At 41.9% G+C, this 17,779-nt stretch overlaps 1 protein-coding gene across 3 annotated transcripts; it reads right to left on the bottom strand.

The window, feature by feature from the left end:
- Window positions 1–6,753: 6,753 nt before the first annotated feature.
- On the bottom strand, window positions 6,754–15,909 carry rasip1 (Ras interacting protein 1). Of its 3 annotated transcripts, none has more exons than XM_079240119.1 (16): window positions 15,676–15,909; window positions 14,864–14,985; window positions 14,098–14,546; window positions 13,678–13,938; window positions 13,335–13,576; window positions 12,631–12,795; window positions 11,928–12,132; window positions 11,534–11,832; window positions 11,277–11,438; window positions 10,542–10,582; window positions 10,100–10,254; window positions 9,849–9,961; window positions 8,882–9,173; window positions 8,428–8,591; window positions 7,288–7,429; window positions 6,754–7,196 (listed from the first exon to the last, which is right to left on the bottom strand). In XM_079240119.1, the coding sequence occupies exons 1-16, from the start codon at window positions 15,754–15,756 to the stop codon at window positions 7,018–7,020; spliced, it is 3,072 nt and encodes a 1,023-aa protein (XP_079096245.1). In that variant the 5' UTR covers window positions 15,757–15,909; the 3' UTR covers window positions 6,754–7,017. The 3 variants fall into 3 exon arrangements, with proteins under 3 accessions (XP_079096245.1, XP_079096246.1, XP_079096247.1); XM_079240120.1 differs by having other exon boundaries at window positions 13,365–13,576; XM_079240121.1 differs by having other exon boundaries at window positions 13,437–13,576.
- Between the last annotated feature and the right edge of the window lie 1,870 nt (window positions 15,910–17,779).

Genomic DNA, 17,779 nt, shown 5'->3' with positions numbered 1-17,779 from the left:
TCAGTCACATCGGGTTGAGGTAAGAGGATGCCCTTTAGCCAGCAGATTGACAAGTGCCTGCACGTATAGACACAGCAACAAAATTGCACTAACACACACATGCTTACGTCTGTTGGACAGTTCACCTAAAGCATTTAGAACCATTTATAACCTGCTACCCTCTTTAACCTGACATGGCCTGGCTGTTTTTCTGAATGCTGACGCACTTCAGGCCCCTTCATCACTGGCCATTCATTAAATTAACGCTCATTACACAGTGACAATCATAAATCAACCTCCCACAACAATGATAGCAGATAACACAACCTATAAGACGGCACATGGGCAGCTAGTTCCAGCGACCACTTCCTGTGCGTCAGCCATACTGTGTGTAAATTTCATCATAACTATAAGCAAACAGAGAAAGGGAAATTTCATATCCGTATGTCGTCACTGTTTATGTTTTGAAAAAAGCATCAGGGGCTAAGCACAACGGTTTGGAGGTGGAGGACATTCGAAGATGTTTGGTAATCTAAAAGACTTCTCTCTACATTCAGCAGGCTGTGCCTTGACCGCACAGGGAGGGAAGGTGGACCTCAAGTTCACTGAAATGTCAACTCTGGTTTGAAGTGACTGAGTTAAAATGGTGCAAACATGACACAGAACATACACTGTATTACTTTTTTAGATGGACTTTTCTGCAACTGTATTGCTGTCTTTTTTTATTGTTTTTTTTTTTTTTTTCAAAGCAGTATCCCATAGTGAAGTGAAAACATTTACTGTAATTGTTTATATAAATTGTGAACTATCTATTCGTCATCCTTCTTGGACATACAATCTTATCTCTGGAGGAGAGAGAAAGATATGAAAATAATGAGTTTGCGTGCATTCTTCCTCGCCACCATTATCATTATCTCTGGCTCACAAGTTGGACAACCATCCTTTTCTGGTATATCTACACACCCGGTCACAACCCAAATGTCTCTTGAGTTTTATTCTCTTGACCTTTGTGCATTGTCGGAACACATAAAAGCTCTGTTTAGCATGCTGTTAATAGCCACCTTTAACGCTGGGGGTCTGTGAGTAAAAGGAATGACATGAAAGTTATTCTAATCTCTGTTCTTGTTCTCAATGTTTAGGCGCACTTTGACCCTAAGTTGTTCTCCATTAACCACAAGCTCATCTGTTTTGAGATATTTATAAATGCCTTGTATGTCTTCTGACATTAATAACATTCTCTGAGTCAAGGACTCAAAAATGAAAGCTATCTAGAAAGTTCTATTTTTGGACAGAGTTCACAATCATGAGTAAAACTCCCCTGCTGCCTTTCTTTTTATGTGTCCCCCCCCCCCCCCCCCCCCCTTTTTTTTTTTTTCCCTAGCTCCTCATCTTCTCTTGGTTCATCAAACTCACTGTCCCTCCTTATTAAAAGGCCACAGCCGGATGTGTGAACGATGCTGGCTGGCCTCAGCGCCTGCCTTGCGTTACAGACTCCTTTCCATTTGGCCGGACCCCCAGCAGTGCCAGGAAGCATGCCAGGAATGTGAGGAATGGCCCAGTGAGTGATAAGAAGGAAATTCCCTGCATTATACTAAAAAGCTTAGGAACAACAGGAGCATGGACATTCACAGGGGAGAAATAAAAAGGATGACGACAAAGACTGGGATAGGACAGGAAGGCTGGACAGACAGAGGTCTAGGTTTGACTCTAAAACAATAAACATGGTGACAGCAGCTATCCTCAGAAGCTGATGATGAGGAAGAAGTCATGACACATAAAAAGAGAAAAGAAGGGGATAGGGTGGGATGGGATAGCTTGGTAGACATAGGTGTGATAGTCATGGGAAATATTGCTAATGAGCACTAGTAGAGGTGAATTTAAGAAAACAAATGATGCCATCGCAAGAATGACTGAGAAAAGATAGCAGCTGAAAAGATGTAAAACAGGCTATCATCCATGTGAAGGGTGTTGGCTGAGCAAAGGACAATTGTGTGACAGGAAAAAGACCAAGAGATAGAAGCATGTTACAGGAAAAGTGAACCCCTTTAATCAAGTTCTGTTGGGTGACACAGAATGGGAAAAGGAGGACACACACCTTGGAGGCAGATTGCTGTCTTGTAAATCCTTGGAGTGGACTGACAGCATCCTTTTATGACTCACGGATTTGGTTTTTTGGCTGCCTCTCTTATTGCGCCATCTGCAGAGGCTTTCAAACTTTGTTTTAACAGTGGACACAATGACCTCTAACCCTGATCCAGATTAGCTTCCTCTTATTTGCAAACAGTTAAATCTGACTTTGCATCAGTTGCGTACTGTTGTCATCTGACTGCCGGAGCTGATTTTTCTGGTCTGCCAGTTGGTAATTGTTTGGAGTTGCCAAATTGCAACAGGATGTATTGGATTACGTACCACCAGGGTAGTCCCCCCCACCCCCACCTGCTTTGTTGGCCCCATATTACATCAGAGCAATGGCCTCTACATTTGTGAGTAAGCACATACCTTACAATCACAGGGGAGGCTGGAAACATTTCTGATGTGCTAGAACAAAAAAGAGATAGGATAGGATATTTGGATGAGGGCACCAGGTATAATAGCCCTTCCTGTGCAGCCTTTTTCATTCATTTCCAATGAAAAGATAATGATAAGATGGTTGATTGGGATCTAGTTTTAGTTTATGCAATCTACCGTGTATTTGTGTATGTAATTCTGCATGTTTGCCCATTACTCACATCTGGCCAATTTAATTTTTTTTCTGTATTCACATCATAAATAATGAACAAGCTAGAAGGAAATGAAACATAATCCATATAAAACTCCCCAGGGTGTCTTATCAAGAATGACAGTGATTCATTCTTGTAATCTCTCAATCCCAGTGTTAACCTTGGCCAACAAAATTGAGACAGACAATATTTCTAGCCACAGTCTGGGCCTCTTCTCCCTTAATTAATCTTCAAAGCAAAAGGCAGCAATGCATGACAAAGCGGAACCTCTCGTGGGTCAGGACAACATGGTAAACTCTAATGGAGAGCTGGTAAGTGTATAGCAATGAGATGCAGGCCAATGTTTTACAGAAGAAACTTGGGTCAGAACTTGATCCAGAGAACGTGGAAACTGCTTCTGTCTTGTATATTTTGGTACAAACCTCATATAACAACTTACTGTGGTTGCTTGGCTTTTCGACCCATCTGAAACAGCTGACACAAGGCACATTGGTGGGTGTGTAAGCTTTGAGTTGAGGCAGTGAAAGAGCCAGGCGAACAAGAAATAGTTTTTTTTTTATGGGGGGGGGTGGGGTGGGGGGTAACTCCATTAAACAGAACCCCTGGGAAGTTTGGACAGACAGCTAAGGTGGAGCCTTGGATAGCAGAGCAGGAAGGATAATGTTTTCATGTGTTTATGTGTGTGTTTTCCTTCACTACTGTTGCTTATATATGACTGCAGGGATGTCTCCAAGGGCCTCAACTGAGCGTGTTGGGGGATCACTCAGGGGTGTCGGAACAGGTTTTAGGGATGACCTGTGGATCACAGGTTGTTATACCCGAGGGAACAATGCTTTTTAGGTGTTGGTCCCCCCCACCCTTCACTTCCAATGTGCCGAATCAGTGGAAGGCAGAAACCCAGAGAGTATCCCTGACACTAATATGGAAAAAAGCCTGTTTGGAGTGAATATAAGGGCAAATATTATTCTTCCTGAGCGTAACCACGGCAAGCACCTCTGACCTGGCAGTGAAAGTGCTGAAACAAAAAGCCCAAAGACTTTTTCTGCTCCTTCAAAGGAGAGCTACATAAAATAAACATGACCATCAGATTACCACGCTGAACACGGGGGCCACGTTAGCCTGCGCTGGCCGCCCTGCCGCCCAACCCCATAGCACTATGGGAGTTAAGTGTGGGGTCCGCTCAGTCAACACCATGACGCAAAATGGAACAAGACTCTGACAGAAGTCCTAAGCTGATGGAATAAGGCCCCTACCCACATGCCCACAGGCCCCCCGGCCTGAGAGAAACATACTGAGCAAGAACAGGAGGAAAGATGAGGAAAGGAGGGAAAAGGTAGATGAGGAAAAGAGGAAAAGACCACCCGTTCCAAATTGATGCCCCAAGCCCTTCCCAGTTTGAACAGCGCTCACATACATGCAAAGACACAGCAGCAGCAGGTCAGGACAGACAGCCGCCAGTGGAGAGAAGGCCAGGGCAGGGTAATGTACAGTGGTTGGTGGTGGTGGTTGTTGCAGCCAGAAAGACTGTGAGGATTAGCTGACTTGCCCTACTAACAGTGGACAGGCTCAGCTCAGTGGATCTGACCTCACAGGGGTTCTTTTATGTTCCTGCGCATGCCTCTGTGCAGTTGTGGATATGGGCATGCACATGTGCACCAGTTAAAAAAAAAAAAGAAAAGAGTTTGTGTATTATGGATGCATTTCATGTTTGGGTGACGTAACCATTAGCAAACATTTCTATCCATCAAGGAGTACCACAGCTTTTCTCTTGGCCTTTTAGTCACCTTACTAAGGCTCTGCTGTCTGTTCCTTCCTCAGCCACAGCCCGTCTGCATCTGACAGATTTCCCTCCCATCAGCTTTGACGCTCTCCTCAGTCATCTCAAGCTTCACACAGATCCTTACACTCCTACTCTGTTGTCTTTTTGTCGGACTGACCTTATAGAGATTCCCTTGTTGGCGTCCAGGCCTTGTCAGAGGACTCTACCTATTACTTTGTTTCAACCTGGAGCACTCTCTCTGGTGATTATTTCTCATCCAGCCAGGCTATTAGATGTTTTCAGTCTGAGATCCAAAATAAGCAACCAAATTCCACATTAGTACTAATTTGGAGGTTAAACACTCTCACAAGTTTCATTAGTGGCTCACTAAGTCATCACATTCTTCCCTTTTTTTGCCTTACGTCTGACTTGGAAAAAGCCTCCTTATATTGCAGGTTTAAGAGATGACGTAGGACTCAGGTAAAGCTCAAAAATGACACCGACGCTGTGCCAGGTTGTAGCTTTTACTGTTAAGTGTGTGAGAGGAGAGCCATAGGCCTTTTTTCTAGTTCCTGAAAATGACTCCTGTGTGTACAACAGTGAACACAATCACTGTGGTCCACAGGGCCTCACACCAGCAGCATTGCATTACCAAGCTGCCTCCCTGCTGTTCTCCTTTTCTTTTCATCCTTCCCTCTTTTCTCCTCTGACTCAGCTGTTTTGTAGGAAACTCCGTGTCTTTGAAGAAGGGAAGAATCTTTCATTACTCTACAGCAGAGAGAGAAAGAGATGATAGGGACTGAATAACTGCCATTGTTTTCACCCCCCCCCCCCTCCCTCTATCCACCACTGATAATTGTGTTGAGCTAATTACAGAGCTGCTACAACAGGTGTGGGACTCTGCACCTGGGTCAAGAAGTCTCAGCGTATTTTTGTATTTGTGACGAAGCCAATCTGGGTGAAAGTGTGTATGACATTTTGTCTTTGAAAATGAATGTGCGTCTGATGCTTACTAAACCATTCTTGTTACTTAATCGCTCTCAGACAGTGGTCAGCACATATCATAGCTTACTGTAACATCATACAATCATGGCATAGAACAATACCAGTCTGAACCCCATCTGTGTTTGATTATAAAGCTGCAGACTACATCTGTATGACATTACTGGAAGACTGAAATTAGCACACAAACACAGTCTCACTCTCACTCATACACCACATTGAATTTCAAATGAGAGTGATTACAATCATCTAATTGATAAAAATGTAACCACGGAGTGCCTCTCCTCATGATTCATAATCTATAACCAGTCCTTCAGAGTAGCATGTTTCTTGATGTCAGCACACTAAGAAAATGGGGAGACAGAACCGGAGGCAAGAGGGATGATGTAAGTAGGGGTCTCTCACGGGATCGATGTGTTTTTGTGCTTTTTACCGTAAAGGAACTCAACTGACCGGAAGAAAGGAAGCTGTCTGGCTGCACGCCAGAGCAGAAGCACGATAACTTGAAGTTTCTGAGACGTCATAGAGCTTCGCTCTCAAAACAAAGACAGCGGTGAATTGTTTTCTAAAGACATCTGGCAGGCTAGACAGTGAAATTGACTGGATATGACCAAATTATGACAAACAAGCTGATGTTACTCTTTCCAAACGGTGATATCAACTGTACTGTGTGAACATGACAGCTACTTTATCCATAATGTAAAATTAGATTAACTTTTTTTTAGGTTTCCATTATAACATGCTGATTAAAACGGAAACCCTATAGTACTAATCAATATGTCACATCAACTAGAGGGAAATTGAAACCTCCCCTGGGTTTAATTCACCAGATTTGATCTTTACAACAGCTCACCTAGGTAAAAGGTAACCTTTGAGTGTGGTCATCAGTGGCTCATTTGCTCGTCTGAGTCACAACCCTAAGTAAAATGGTACCATTATTACAGGAAATGAGCATGTGCCATTGGAACGGATAACAGTAAAGTTGTTTCAGCTCTTTAGTCAAGCAATTCTACCTGCAGACTCATCATTTAACGTCAGAGATGAATGCGTACTGCATTGCCACCTTGTGGAACGTTTCTTTGGTGAGGGAGGTGAGGTGCGTGCCAAACCCCAGGGGCCCTGCTGTGGGAAACGGGCTTGTCAAAGACCATACGGAAACTGTAAGTCTTTCAGGCTAGAATTCAGCGTTTTATTGAAAACAAGTAGTTTGAAAACATACATGGAAGCCAAGTAAAAGAGTCATGTAAAGCATAACACTATTTGGCCAAACTGACATGGATTTTTACGACCTGCTTTAAAAGAAATCCTATGAAGACATAATAAAAACCAGTACAACAAATGTTTAACTTGAAAATGTCAAAAAGAGTAGGTCTAGATGAAAGGATATGAACTTGTCATGAAAAACAAAAGCCAGGCAAATAAATGCAGAAAACAAAACTTGTCCAGTTTGGATTTTTTCATGTCTGTTGTGTCCTTTGATGATTTATATAGATATATATATATATATTTTTTTTTAACTTCTGTAAGAATTCTATAGAGAGACAAATATGGGCTTCTTCAAAGCCGAGTCCTCTGATTGGCAGGGAGCTCATCCTGGTCGAGTCCCCACAAGAAGGTGCGGAGACGCGTAACTTCCTTTTGAAGCTCAGGGCTCGGGATTGGCTGGGAGAGGTCGAGGCGTGGAGTCTCATTTGGCAGGATGAGAGGAGGGTGGTCCAGAAAGCTCTCAAATATGTCTAAAAACATAAGAACAGGGTTAGATACTGTAGCTTTGGAATAAGAATATAAACAATGCTACTCTTTCATGAATTTTTGTCTGTTTATTACCTCCACAGAGTTCTGTGCCTGGTGGAGGAGCCCAGGATGCTGGTGGAGCCCTGGTTGGTCCCAGTTTGTAATGGGTGAGCAGGTGGTGCAGCTGGGCAGGACTTAATAATGCATGTTCTTCCTGTAGACTGTCCCAGGATGACTGGCAGATGGGAAGTTAAAAAGTTTACAGGTTAATTGTTCTGTTTATGTGGGTCTGCTTGAAGACGTATTTAAGCTTTTCTGTCTCTCTGCTGGTTGTTTTCCTTTTAGAAATCATTTTAAAATCTTGTTTTAAACATTTAGAGCTGTGCTACAAGTATATTTCAGATTTGTTAAAGCCATACTCTTCATGATAGACCCTTAGATCATCTAACCAGAGATTGTTAGTGGCTACCCACACCCAATTTAAAACCCAGGGGTCTGTACTTTTGAAGCAGACTTCAGCAATGAGATTGACTTCAGCAGCATCTCTTGTCAACTTTTGTTTGAAATTCTGTCTTTAAGCTTCTATCTTCTTAATTATACCTTCCTGAAAAGCCCAGGGTGCTTAGTTTGGTTAAAAATAATGAACAAGCTGAAGTCAGACTTTATGCAAATGTGTCTCATATTGATTTAATTAAGTAAAGGAGGAAAAGCCTCGATTAGAGTGGAGCCGTGTAGGCAGTTCAAGGGTTCAGTGTTTTTAATGAGAGAGAAAAGCTACCTTTGGTGTGGACTTTTGGTTAAATCTTATGACCATCACATGTACAAAATGTTTTTCAACAAACTGAAGAAAAGGAAATCTCAGAAAGGTTAATGTGTCAGTCTTCAAGCAGAATTTGGGGCTTCTTGGAAGGATTGTAGACTGTTGGAAAGATTAGCAACTTGTAGGTTTACTTCTTCTCCACTTTGCTTCAGTTTTGCTTGTTAATTCTCCACCAAGCAGAGGAGATTGTCATATACACACAGGCTGGTAACCAACTGTGAAAATAGCTGCATGAACACAGCTCTTCCTAGATGTAATAGCTGTTTTTGCACAGGCACGGCAGATTCTTGCAAATCACATTAGATCTATATTCATTTTTATTCAGGTTGTTGTGCACTGTTTAAACAGAAACAATGCCAGTGAATATTCTGGTATAAAATGAAACAGGAATGCTCCATATGGAGCTGTCTCACCTGGATGAGTCGTGTTTTGGGAATACATAAAAAGTTGACAGTGACAGACAGCTTCTTCAAAAACTCAGAGGCAATGTCTCCTAACCCTGCTCCCTGCAGCCAGTCCAGAACCAGGTCTAGATTTGTCCGGATCTGGACTGCCCTTGACCATGAAAATAATCCATCTGTGAGAAAGAAATAAAAAGAGAAGGAAGCTTTAAGATAAAAAAACAACTAAAGATAAGTAAATTTCAATCAGAAAGTAGATTATTAATTTACATAGGGTGGCTCTCCATTTTATTTCCTCAAAAAGTGAATCTAGATAAATTCGATGCATATTGCTTTGTGATAATCTATTGTTTCAATGGTACCATGTTCAAACCACAATTTAGCATTAATAGTTATCAGTTGTAGGCTTTTTGTCACACTGCTGTGCCAAAGCCACACAGGACTGCTTTCGCCCATGCCATCGCACCTCTTTCCAGCAAAGTGTTGAGCAAGGAAGTGTTGGTGAAGAAGAAGAGGTAGCCGAAGGTTTGGGAGGTGAGTGGTGGAGACAGGCACGCCTCTCGAGACAGCATAAGGGAGCAGCGATACACCTCGACCAGTCCAGCAACCTTGGGAGGCAAAGCAGACACATCCTCCACCTCTCCTTCTCCTCTTTTTTCTTCTCCTTCTGCACCCTGAATCCCGTCCTTTTCTTTTTCCTTCTCCTCACTGGAGAATGGGTTGGTGTCCAGGAGAGCCGGAAGAAGCGAGTACAGGGTCTTTATGGAAAAACAGAACAAAAACTTAAGTTGTTTATGAAATTAAAGATATTTGAAAAAGATGGCAGGAGATGTGGCAGTTTGCTAGCATGCTATTCTGTTTTCCACAGGTAGTTTGACATTTCCAAATTGAAGATGGACTTAAAATCAATCTTCTAACCTGCTGCAAGCTACTGAGACACACTTTTTCATATAGAAGCCAATTAATACAATAAATTGTGATTTCAGTGTAAAAACATTCCAGCTGATGTGTCTCAGTAATCATTGGCTGAGCTGCCAGAAAAGGCCTCGAAAATGACAAAATATCAACCTGCCAATATTGACCTGGTCTCCGTGGACTTATTGGAACCTAAATTGGTCTGCTTCAGCTTCAGAGTTAAATTTATGTCGCACTATGTAACTTTCTGAACTTAAAAATATAAGCCCAATATTGAGCATTTTAATTTAAAGTTACTGTTTATCACACAAACAAGAATGGATTAGTAAACGGGGCAAAATACTCACTAGTTTAATTGCCTAATAATTCTGACAGTTGTTGGGCTATTTAGTAACAGCAACAGCGATGCTGAGTTGGTTCAATTAAAAAAAAGGAATTATGTTGTCAGAAACTGGTCCATAAATCCAATTAGATTGTTTGGTTGCTTTTCTTTTCTTTCTTGTTTTTTTTTTTTTTACCTTGGTGAGGTGATACACACACTGCTGGAAGGTGTGCATGATTACATCATCCAGCTGTGCGAGAGCTTCTGAGCAGGTGTCCATGTCAGCAATCAATACTGGATCCCCGGGAGCTTCCAGGAAACAGTCAATAAGAAAACTTAGAGGTTTAGCAGCAGCTTTTATTTCCAACATTGCCAAGAACCTGTGCTGATTTCTAACTGTGAAACTCCTTGAGCTTCTAATTCCTACTCTTTTAAAATATTTCTCACCTTCAAATTCCCACTCTTTCTCCATGGTTTCAACTTTGACTTGGAAAAAGTTTAGAAGCTCAGTTGCATTTGACATCCAGAACATGAGGGGTCGCAGATCAGATGACAGCTTCTGGACATTTGGTGTGTTTATTTCTCCCTCTTGCTCTGTCGGACTGCACACAAAATTGAGATAATCCCAAAGTTATGTTATCGTGAACATTCTTTCATTGTTATGTTTGTGATTTATAGAAGAAGCATACCATACTTTGAGTAAAAATAGAGAGTTATTATTATACAGCTTTATTCCAGTTGCTTTTTAAACATCACTGCATTACAATGCTTTCATCATACCACAAAAATTTCCTAAAGACATAACAACACAGGCACAAATGTATCATGAATCACTCAGCGGGAGAGCTTTTAGTGGAGGAAACATTACGTCGAACAAAAATGTCCTTACTTTTGCGTGGGATGCTTATCCCCGAATTCCTTAATGTTATCCTGTGAAGAGAGTTGGAGGGGAAAAAAGAAAGGAGACACATCTCAGTGTGGGGGTGGATGAGGGGGAGCAGAGTCTAGCCCTGCAGCCAGGACAATTACCACACATTTTCCAGCAGGAGGGAAGTGACTTCAGCTCATCCTTACTCCTGTTCACAACCCAGCAGGCCACAACAAGGGACATATGTCTGTCTGCTAGTTTTTCTGTCTCACTGAATGCAGTCATCTCACTCTGCCTACCTGCTGTTTTTCTGTCAGCTTTGTGTGGATGTGGTCAGGGCCAATGTGTCATGAAATACTATCCAACAAAAGTTTGTTTCACAGTTGAGCAATTCTTGGGCCACTGAGAAAAGTTGGAAATGAACTTGTTTTATCTGCAACAGAAGCAGCACGGTTTGTGTACATCACTTTTTTTTCAAACTACTTCATTCTCATGAGGAGGGAGTGCCCTATTTCTTTTTTTTTCCCCTAAGTAAAATAAACTTGTCTGAAACTTTAAAAATGAGATTAAGCTTCTATTCAAATCAGTGAAGGTTCAGCAAGCAACGAACGAAAATCTGCTAAGTAAACACCTGTTGTTTCCTGACATGGTGACATGGTAGGATATGTTGCTGAAGCTGTAATATTACAGTTTTAAACCCAAGCTTCAAATACATCAAGCTGATTTTTCTTTCTTCTTCCCCCCTTTTTCTCTTACCCACACGATTTCTTTAATTAGATTGGCTGACTTGAGTAAAATCTGCGGCGTGAGAGCAGGGTCCAAATGTTTGGAGGCGTGATCTATCATGATTGACAGGAGATACGCAGGAGCTAAAGGCCCACCACCAGAGTCTGGAGAGGAATTTTTGGAGATTATCTCCTAAAAGAAAGGAAACAATAACATCAGTCATCATTTTGGAGCTAGATAACTACAGCTGAATAGTTTATTTAGGTTGACTGTCTGCGCTGTCTCACCTGCAGCAAGGTGTCTGCATGGCGAGGGTGGAATTTCAGAACAGCCTCTGTGGACCCCAGATACTGCCTAAGTGCCTCCTGTTTGTCCACTAGTCCTGAAGGGCAGCAGGTGGTGGAAGCTTCAGCCTGCCAGGGCAGCGTTAATGCGAGCGGGGGAGCTGGACTCACACGAGGGTCTCGGTACAAGAAAAGGAAATGGTTTCCCAGACCAATCACATCTCCAGGCTTTAAGACTGCCTCCCTGTAAAGGGCCACTCCATTGTGAGTGACTGCACCTCCTCGGAAGGGCCGCATCAGAGCTACAATAGAGTTATTAGACATTTGGGTTAGAGCTTATGAAACGTCCCATGAAAGACTGTGCTTTTAAAGTTGATTTAAACAGTATGTTTGGTACCTTGGCCAGTGGGCGTCTCTGGAACAGAACCATCTCTTCTTATCAATAAATGCCTGGCTAAAAGGTCAGGGGCAGATAGGAACGTGTCCACCTTCAGAGGCCTTTTTCCTTTCCTCTCTCTCTCTCTGTCCTTCTCTCTCTCTTTCATTGTGGGTTTTCTCCCAAACACATGCGTATGTCCCGTCATGATGTACAAAACAAAATCCTGCACAAAACACACAGTGGAGAATCAGGGAGGTCTGTTATCTCTTAAGTGCTATGACTTATATCAACCTTCCATCAGACGGTAAGTTGAACATAAGGTAATTGATAAGGAGTCAAGTGTATCACAGTTTGCTACAATAGAGACCCGTGTGAGGTCATTGTGTGAGATGGAGTGATGTGCACAGAGGGGTTTTGTGTTCAGGGTGGGTAAATTGTTGAGACATTGTGTTGCTTTGAGTCTGTTTTGTGCTGGATGGTGAATGTAGTGGGATGGAAAACCAGATGGTATGTGGTGATTACAAACATGCAGGTATGATGTCATGTACTGGGTGTGTGCAAGCATGTTCTTCTCCACAGCCCCGCTACACCTCATTTACATGCCATGTTGCTTTGAGTGTTTATGTGGATGTCAGAGTTTACATAATAAATATACATCAGTGTTTTATTCGTGTATTTTTTTGTATGTCTTTATGTGATATTATCTGTCAGCATGCCTTACCTTGCTCTGATCGTAACCCTGCAGCAACAGAAAATAGGGCCGGTCCGTGGGTGGAAGGATCAGGCTTTGTGACATCACTTCCAGGTCACAGCTGGAGTAATCTTTCTCGTCGTCTGTCGGCTGGTTCGTCCATCCGACCTTTGCTTCCGCTCTTGATGCTCTGATCTGAAGAAAATGGTTGAAGACATGACAGCTGGATCAAACAGCGCCGGGGTGTAACACAAAACAGCAGCAAACGAAACAATGACAAAGACTGATGTGTAAAACATAAACTATTTCAGAAAACACAACTTCTCCCAAAGTCGTGCAAAAAGAAGAACATTTTAGAAGCCTTATAAAGTGCAAAAGAAGTTTGAGTTTTAGAATATAAATTCTCTTAGTTTTCAGTTTTGTTGGGTTTATTCACTGAACGCTGCTGTGTTTTCAGAGAAGTTGTGTGTTTTAAATGTTCTGTGGACTGATGCTGCACTTCATGCTGTTTTTAATTAAATGCTTTGTATTCTGAAATGTTTTTCCACACTGTGTCCTGTTTTGCTTTAGTGCTTCCTGATGTTTTCTGTTGTGCTGTTGTTATCTGAAATGTAATCTTGCTTTGCAAAACGTTGCCTTGTTTTTGTCTGCGTTGTCATATTTCTGGTGATGTTGTATTTTAGCACTTGTGTAAAGCTGAACTCAGTCTGTTCTGACTCTGTCATCCCTATTACCTCTCCTGGCTGTGGGTTGATCATGCTCACAATGTTCTTCCTGTCCTGCACCCCTCCGCTGTTGTTAGATCTGTTGCCTGAACCACGGTGGTCGTTACTGACATGGTTGCCTTGACGACGTCTCAGACTCAGGTTCATATCACTGATGCTCCTCCGGAGCTCCGTATTCCTTCCACGGTGGCCACGCTCACACTCCTCTGGTCCTCCGCCTGATGCCATCCTGTTCCGCCGCCAGCGTACACCTGTTGCACCCATTACAACCACAGCACACATCAGCTTCCTCCCATTTTGTGCATAAAGACTCCACTTTGCATGCTACATATCTGTTAAGTCTCACATATACCTTGGTAGCTCTCCCCCTCCCTTTCACGCTCCTTCTCTTTTTCTCTTTCCTCTCTCTCATAGTCTTCCTTCCTTTGGATTTCAAAGCGCCGCTCAAATCCATCCTTAGGTCGCCACATGTCCACTAACAACAAAGGACATTCCCATGGGGCAACAGTTCTCCGGCACTCTGTCTCCCATTTGATAGCTCCATCTGGATGCTGGATGGGCTTTCCAATGACATCACACAATAGGAAGTCTTCAGGGCTGTGTTTCTGGATAACTAAAGCGTATTGTGAGAAGAGGAAAAAAAAGGAAGAAAACAGGAAGAGTAGTTATTTTTCCATAATCCAACTATCCCCATTAAGTCACTCTCGACCAGTTACAAATTTTTAAGTGAGGAATTGATTTTAGCAAAGGTCAAAATGTCTCATGATCACACCTGCATCATCGGCCTCTTCCCTCTCTCTTTCAGTGTAGCGAGTGATGACCTGGGCAATGAGCTGTCTGGCCGTGGAGTGGATATTAGCCAGCAGTGAGCGATAGTTGGCTCCACTGGAGAGAGCATCTCCATAGATTTTTATCAGGCCTGGGGCAGAGGAAGAAGCAGGGGACAAGTAGTGGGTAGACGGGGCAGCCGAATGAGCCCAGACCTCTCTCTCCTTCTCTCCTACTGCCCGGTCCCGGTCACTGTTGGAGCGCCCCCGCAGGAAAAGGTGGGAAAGGCGCTTTGCCCTGGACTGGGGGCCAGCAGGACGCGGCCTAAGGAAGGCCGGGGAAGGAGACGGGGATGGGGAAGGGGAAGCCAGCGAAGGGGTGGAATTAGAAAGGGAAGAGGAAGGAGCAGAGGGGGCCTCGTGGAGTGAGGCTGCGTCAGAACTGGTCGTTGACCTGGGAATAGTAGAAGGGGGTGTTGTGGGGACAGATTGAGGAGAGACGAAGGCGAGAGGAAGGAACAAGTCAGCTGAGAGTTATGACTGATAAACAACAAAGACTAAAATAAGACAGGGGAGGCGTACTTGGTTGAACACATACAAATGACAGTGGAAGTAAGATAAGATGAGATCAATTCACAAACAGGGAACTGAAGCCACTTATCAGGGACTAATTTCTACCCTGGTAATGGCCATGAGTAATGATCCATACAAATAAACATGGTGAAGAAAATGGACAAAACAACAAAAGAAGGGTTATAATTTCAGACTGACTTGACAGAGATGGCGCTGGGCCAGCGGCCTCCAAGTTTGGCAAAGTGTTTTCTAGGGGAATTGATCCACAAACCCACTGGGAAATGAAGCTTTCGGAAACGTGGACTGCCAGACCCCTCCATCTGCAGAGAAGAGCATGGATAAGCGATTAAATTTTATTTTACCTATTAAATAATGTGGCACATTTCAAAATACTTTAATGTTAGGTCTCTGTCAGTCTACGTCCGAGCTGAGTGTGTCACCAATGCCAAGACTGAAACAATATAACAATGGCGTGAGGTCACAATAAAAAATATCAACAGGATACCTGGAGCAGGTTGTCAACATGGTGAAAACAAAAAAAAGACTACCCCCCCCCCCCCCCCCCACACACACACACACAAAAAAAGCTCTGAAAAAAAGAATGTGTATTTCCCATTCTCAAACAGGAAGCAGGTTTTGCAGGATTCAGATCCAGCTGTCGCATCGTGACAGGGAAAATCCCACTCCAAAGGTCATTGCCTGTTTATTTTTCAGAATTATTTCTACATATAACTTCTGAATGTAGACACAAGACACCTGATTTATTTAACCAACAATCACCATTTGGAAGTCAAATGTAATTCTTGCAGCTTTGTGAAAGGAAACATGTCTCCCACCACATTTTGACTTGGGAAACCACACTGAAAATGTACTCTGGTGATGCCAGGCAGAAACAATGGAAGCTTTTAATTTGACTTCTTTTTGAGATCATGCGCAGAATAATTCTTACTCATTTTTCCCCCAGAAAAAAATTCAAATACTTTAAATAATTAGGCTTTAAATCAACTTACCCACAGTTTCTTCTGATTTTTGTCTGTTTCCTGTGTATTCCTTTTCCACCGAAAGGTAAATACGCAACTCAAAATAACCATATGACCATATGCGTTTCTTTCTCCTCAAGATGAAAATCCATTTTGGGACCTCAACTCATCTCACTTGTCCTCTCTATTTCTTATCATCCATTAGTTTTCCCTTATTTTTTACTAGAAACTACTTCAGTATTTCTTTCAAAGTGTAGAAGACCTGCTGTATCGCTCTCTCTGGTTTGCAGTCACTCTGGGTCTATAGATAGAGTAACGGGCCCATTGTTCCAAGTGACAGAATTTCCTTCCTTTGCTTTGGACAACACCTATATCCTGACTGAGGGAGAAAGAGAGGGAGAGATTGGTAGAAAGTGAGGGAAGGGTACATTTGCACAAAGAAACTGGTGTTTTATATATATATATATATATGTACACCTAACAGAGAGCTAGACAGTCCTCTTTTAGTCTGTGTGAATTAACCAACAACTAGGTGTAACTTTGTCATTCTAATGAAATTCAGTTTAATGAAAATGAGACTAAGGGCTTAAATGTAATTTTTAAGCTAGTTACTGTATAATGATTTCTAAGAGAAAAAAATACAACCATAATCTTACACAACACCCAGAGAAGAACCAAATGTGAAGTTTTGCCTAAAAAAGGAAAGAAGGAAAAAGCCGACAGTGAGACAGGAAGCTTGATGTAGACACCTGTGATCTTTGACCTGATTTTCAACAGGAAGATGCCGATAGAAAATAGACATGACTCTGTCCCAATGTCCCAACTCATGAGCTATTGCCTCTCAAGTCTGCAAAGCAAAACCAATTTTGTCACAACCAGTAAAGACATTTGCTCTGACTGAAAGATTCTTCCACTTTTTTCAAAGATCCCGCAATTACTTAAGAACAAGAAAATATATTACTTATGAAAATGTAGACAAAAATACATATTGTAACATTTAGCCTGATGTTGTCATTCAAGATTACTGTCAGTACACAAAATGAAGAATATTTATTGATGTCTGAATAAAATTGTATCAAGTTATCATACAATCTCAGATTACATTAGCCTTCTGTGTCCCAAAGGTCAAAAAGTTTAATCAAACAACTTTAAATGGAATTAATGATACATGAGAACCCTAGTGTTTACATGTGTTAAAATTATGACAGAATCATGGATTTCAGACTATTTGATATAAAGAATGACTTGTGCCCTGTCTAAAACAAAAACCAATGGCTTACCTAACAGTAAAACGCCTAAAATGAGCTCAAACAAACTGCAGTAATTTGTTCATTAGATTAGAACATGGACAATAAAGATAACTGTAGTGTTGAAGGAAAAATGTTGGTATCCTGTCTGACACAATGAAAGGTCCTCCCCAAACTACATGGAGAAGTGTCCTTGTGAAAGACACTTAACCCCACGTTCATGTGTCCATCAGGCTATTAATGGGTGTGATAGAGCAAAAGGCTCTTAGTATACAAAATGCAGAAGTGTTGCATGAGTGTTTGTGTGAATAAGTGAATGTGACATGCGTGGTCAAGATGAATAGAAAAGTGCTACATGAGTACAGTCCATTTACCATTTCTTAAAACTAGCTTGAGACAAACTGACATTTTGCTATTAATAAGCGTAAAAAAAAATCGGTAGACATTCTTGTCAGATGTCTTTGATACTGTAGGTGGAGATACCTACCCATTTAAAACAACTGAAAACTTTTGAGTCTGATGTCTTCAGCAATGTCAAAATCTGCACTTAATCCACGGTTCATGTCATGATTATGTTTATTTCCTTGAGTAAGCAAGCAGAGAGAAAGAGGCAATATGCAAACTGCTTAAAATAGATGGGGTATACTCACTTGTCCGAGGACCTTTAAACACAAAGGTTATGTTGAATTTACAGCCAGAATGAAGAAATACAGTTTCATTAAGCAAATTTTGGCAATACTGAAACGGTAGCCTTCTGTCAATAAATCCATAAATCCATAAATCCTGTCTTTATACCATAAAATGAAAGACTTTTAGCTAGTAATAGTCATATAGTGTTCAGCAGCCAGAATTAATCTTATTTAATCCTACTGTACCCCATTCAACAA

The sequence above is a fragment of the Telmatherina bonti genome, assembly GCF_933228915.1.
Source record: "Telmatherina bonti genome assembly, chromosome: 5".
NCBI classification, from domain to species: Eukaryota; Metazoa; Chordata; class Actinopteri; order Atheriniformes; family Telmatherinidae; genus Telmatherina; species Telmatherina bonti.
The sequence above is the reverse complement of the archived record's forward strand: the minus strand, read 5'-3'. Positions and strand labels throughout refer to the sequence as shown.

What these genes read in the sequence shown, in the direction of transcription:
- rasip1 (XM_079240119.1), bottom strand. Translation starts at nt 15,756, where the DNA reads ATGGTTATTTTGAGTTGCGTATTTACCTTTCGGTGGAAAAGGAATACA. An exon ending in ATGCAGACACCTTGCTGCAG is followed by an intron (nt 11,439 to 11,533) that starts GTGAGACAGCGC and finishes CCTTTCTTTTAG; the next exon opens with GAGATAATCTCCAAAAATTC. An exon ending in GAAAGAGTGGGAATTTGAAG is followed by an intron (nt 9,962 to 10,099) that starts GTGAGAAATATT and finishes GTTTCCTGGAAG; the next exon opens with CTCCCGGGGATCCAGTATTG.